Source organism: Tupaia chinensis, unplaced genomic scaffold (genome assembly GCF_000334495.1).
Source record: "Tupaia chinensis unplaced genomic scaffold, TupChi_1.0 Scaffold000259_1, whole genome shotgun sequence".
In the NCBI taxonomy this organism is placed as follows: domain Eukaryota; kingdom Metazoa; phylum Chordata; class Mammalia; order Scandentia; family Tupaiidae; genus Tupaia; species Tupaia belangeri.
In genome coordinates, this window is record NW_006159739.1 from 1,899,678 (window position 1) to 1,904,132 (window position 4,455).

General features: G+C 38.3%; 1 protein-coding gene across 2 annotated transcripts in view; it reads right to left on the reverse strand.

The window, feature by feature from the left end:
• Window positions 1-4,455, reverse strand: part of ZFYVE9 (zinc finger FYVE-type containing 9) — a 137,589-nt gene that overhangs the window by 116,018 nt on the left and 17,116 nt on the right. For both annotated transcript variants that reach the window (XM_006149398.2, XM_006149399.2), the window contains exon 3: window positions 760-2,858. In XM_006149398.2, the coding sequence (XP_006149460.1) occupies window positions 760-2,858 (2,099 nt within the window). The remainder of the gene's footprint in view (window positions 1-759; window positions 2,859-4,455) is intronic.

Consider the following 4,455-nt stretch of genomic DNA (forward strand, 5'->3'; position numbering starts at 1 on the left):
TATATATTCTATATATATAAATATTTATATTTATATATATTTATATTTATATTTATATTTATATTCTATATATATAAAGAGACAGAGAGAGAGAGAAGGAAAGTGAGAAAGTAAGCCACCATGTCCTGGTCTTGAACTGTGGTTGGTGATGTGGAAGTCCAACACCTTAATCATCACTCCTCTTGTCAGCCCCTCCATCTCATTTTTAAATGTACATGCATTTTTAAATTTTCTTTCTGAATCCTACCTAGAATACCTATTTACTTATTACATCTGGAATGCTGGTCTCTGAAAAATGCCTTTATTATTTGCTTAAGAAAGCAAAAATTTCAGCAAATGTAGTATTTGGTATACACAAAAGATAGAAAAAAAAAATGAAGAAAATAATCCTCTAATAATCCCCATTCAAGAATTTAAAATTATGATGCCACAAATATTCCTAAACCAAAAGAATAACTTCCTTATTTCAAACTATTCCATTTACCAAGTATCTGTCAATATGGAAACCACAAAGTTAACACTTCCTCAATTCTCATCTCTTCATGAAAACAAATTCAGCATAAATTTTGGCAACAAATATAAGAATATACACTATCTAAGCAAGATCATTTTATAATATAGAAATTTACTGGTACTGGGTTTTCACAAACTATGTCTTCTCAAGCAGAAGTATGGTCACTTTTAATTGCCTTTATTAATTTCTAATTGAACATTACATAATGGGCATGCCAGATTTCCAATTTAAAACATGCAACCTACCTTCCCACATGCTCTGCAATGATGCCTCCTTTTGGTGAATGTAAACCTGGCTTCACATTTCATGCAGTTTGGAGCCTGAGAATCTGGTACCCATACTGGAGCCACCTCACCCAGAGTGGTAAATGGCTTTCTGGCAGAAATTCCAAACTGACCAGCTCTGAGATCATTATCTGGGCTGTCTGGAGCTAATGCAAGGCACGGTCTACTAGAGATCTCAGCCTCATAACTCTCTGAATGTTCCCCATTTGTGCCAGCAATAGAGATGTCTCCCAAAGATGCATTGCATATGTTGGTTGCTGAGTTTTCCCCTGATTTTGATTTCCCAAGAATATCGTTTTTGTTTTTAATATTATTTCCACTGTTTGCAGGAAGGTCATTTTGTAAATGGTCTGATAATGGCTTTGGAATTTGAAGCTTAAGGTTAGAAGGTTGCTTGGGTCTTGCACCACCAAAAGGAACGCTGATAGATTGCAGGTTTGCTACTATCTTGGGAGAAGATTGGCCAAGCACTGATGGAACTTGACTACAGAAATTATGTAAATAATTTTTCTTCATTAGGTCACCCGTGCTGTTTAAAAGCAGTCCACTCCCTTCTGTGGCCTCGTTTCCCCTCTGTTCATAAATATTTGAGTAGCATTCTGACTTGCTCTCCTCTATTTCTTTTTCTTCTGTTACTGAATCTTCTTTGGAGGGTAAAGTCTTTGGGACGAAAGAAGCAACTGGGCTCTGCATTCCATAGGAATCACAACCATTAGAAAGAGAATTTGCTGCTGGTGTACCTGTAACAGTGGAGAAATCACATCCTTCACTTTCATTCATACAAGTTCCTTTTAAATCTAGACCTGCATCCGCTATTCCAATATGTTCTCCACGATCACCGTAAGTGTCCTCAGACGGACTGATCTGCAGAATCTTTTCCTGTCCTTCATTTACTTGGCCATCATTCATCTCATTATGTTTAGTCAGTTTCCAATTAGTCATATCCTGAGATTCAGAGAAATGCTCTGTCACATTAAGAAATTCTGTAGTGCCAAGAATTTCCTTGTGTTTACAGGCATCATTTTCATCAGCCTTAACTTCACTAGACACAAAGCAATCTGAAAACTGTTCACAAGTATTATCCCTTCCAGACCCATTAGGCAGGTCTGGTTTAGGAAACATAGGTAAACCAGATTGGAGGGATTCTTCACTTGTTTTCTCCTCTTCTGGCTCTTTTTTAGTCAAAATTCCCTCATTCATGTGGGAAAGGGAGTTTGGACTCCCTAGATCTGTCCTAGGAGAGCTGATCTTGCCGGTGAGGTCCTCCTTTGCTGTATGGTTCTCTTGCTTTTTAACAGCAGGACCTTCATCTATTCCCTGGGATGAGATTACTGAATCAGCTGTTACACTTGTAATCACAGACATGGAGGGGTCTCTACCCATATTTTCATCATTTAATTGTGAAGGGGAACAGACATTGGCTAGACTATCAGAAGTGGTAGTACAGAGATGGTTAACAGAATTCCCCTCTGTTTTTGGTCTAATCAATGGATCCATTTGTTTCTCTGAGTTCATATCTTTATCAGTAGATCCATTTATAGTAAAATTAAGTTGATCAGTTTGTCTGTTTTCATTATCCAGTGAACAGCTAAAAGCATCCATCAGAGATTGACTATGATAATTATCACAATCCTGCAAATCGCTTGGTAATGTCCTTTTATCACAATTATGCATGACGGCTACAACAAGAACATTCTTCTCATCTGGCAGACAAGTCAAATTTCCACATTTCTTCTCTCCCACTTCAGCAGCACTGCACTGATCCTCCAGGTTATAGCTTCTCTTAATTAACTGATCTTCTGCAACAGCATTCTCATCAATCCACATTGTGGTGATCTCTGGATCTAGACTACAGTCCTGTCCATTAGCACAATGATCTTCTTTCTCCGTGGTCAGGGACGGTGAATGAGCTAGGGAGAAGACTTTCAGTTGTGGTTGTGACTCAGAAATTGCAGGTTCATTCACACCAGCCAATGCAGGGTTAAATGGTAGTCGGTAGGAAGACGAATCTAAAATCTTATTCCATTTTGTATCCAATAAAGCAGGAGAAACTGTTTCATCTGAAAAGACAAAGAAGAACAGTAAGTTTGCTAGAACTCTGGAAAAGCTATTAGTGCTAAGTTAACCAACATTTCCAACTATATTCTAGAATTAAAATATTCCTAGGATAGAAGGTTTCTAATTTTTGACTAAGAATAAAATACCTATTTAAGACCATTCCCTGCATGTATAGGTAATCAAATGCTTATATTTTAGGGCACTCCAAACAGAAGAATTCTCCTCCATTCTAATAGCATAATCAAAATGATCCACAGGCTATATGGCATCCAGGAGAAGGAAAAATGCACTTACTTGGATTGTCTGGACACAGGGAAGGGCAAAGACTAAAGTGCAAAAAAGATTAGAACAGTGGTGAACATACACTAATTGGGACTGCGTGTAGTTGCATGCCCAAGATTAAACAAAAATAATTTGCTACAGTATGGAAGATTCTGCTTATAGCCATGTCATAATACACTATTATTATTATAAAAATTTACTTATGGTGGGGACCAGTAGGTAGCATAATGGCTACATCTCTGGACTCCCACGTACTTGACTGTGGTTTGAATCCCAGACCCAGCAGCTTGGAACTCACACCGGGTCCATGTGCATGTGTGCCCAAGATCCTGAGAGGAGAATGAAGGAGAAGGGATTGTGGCATGGCCATCCCCCCGGGGGATGATTTCTCACTTATTTACTTTGGATACATGAACTTGTTGGAGAGAGAAAGAGAAAATGAGAAGGCACCTCCCAAGGGGGATGGCCATGTCATAATCCCCTCTTCTCCATTCTCTTCTCGGGATTTTGAGCATGCATATACAAAAGTGCCCAGTATATATTTTCAAGCAGCAGGGTCTGGAGCACAAATCACACAGACAGCCATGTGGGATCCAGCTTCTTAACCACCATGCCACCTAGCTGGCCTTACAATACATTATTAATTAGACTCATGTTTATATAATCATCTGAGAACATTTTGCAAAAATGTTCATTTATCTTATTTAATCAAATCATTGTCTAATGATCAATATAATTTCATATAATGTTTCTGTGTACTTTTTAACAGATCATAACAACACTAAGGAACTCTCTCAGGGACCATCAGTAATGATTATATCGTTGGACTTTTGAGTCTTGAACCCAGCAGCTTAAAACTCATGCTGGGCACATGTACATGCATGAGCATGGGTGCCCATAATCCTGAGAGGAGAATGGAGGAGAGTGATTGTGTTATGACCATTCCCCATGGAGGGTGAGTTCTCACTTTCTGTCTCTCTGCCTGTCTCTTCAGCGAGCACATGCGCTAACAACAAAAATCTCTCTAAACAACAACAGAAAAGGAACTCTCCCAAATTATATAGCTATTCTGTATATCTAAGTAAATTGTGGAAATACACAATACATTTAATGCCTTTCTTGCTTTCTTCCTCCTTTAGCTGACAATCATGGTGCTGAAATTATGCAGATATGTTTGTAACATTAATTCTCAGCTTAACATTAATTTTCAATGCACCTATTGCACCTTCTTGTATCTCTATGTTAAGGCCTTTTTGTTGTTGTTTTGTTTTGTTTTGCCATAGAGCATGTGCACTCCCCAGAGAACAAGAGAGAGGG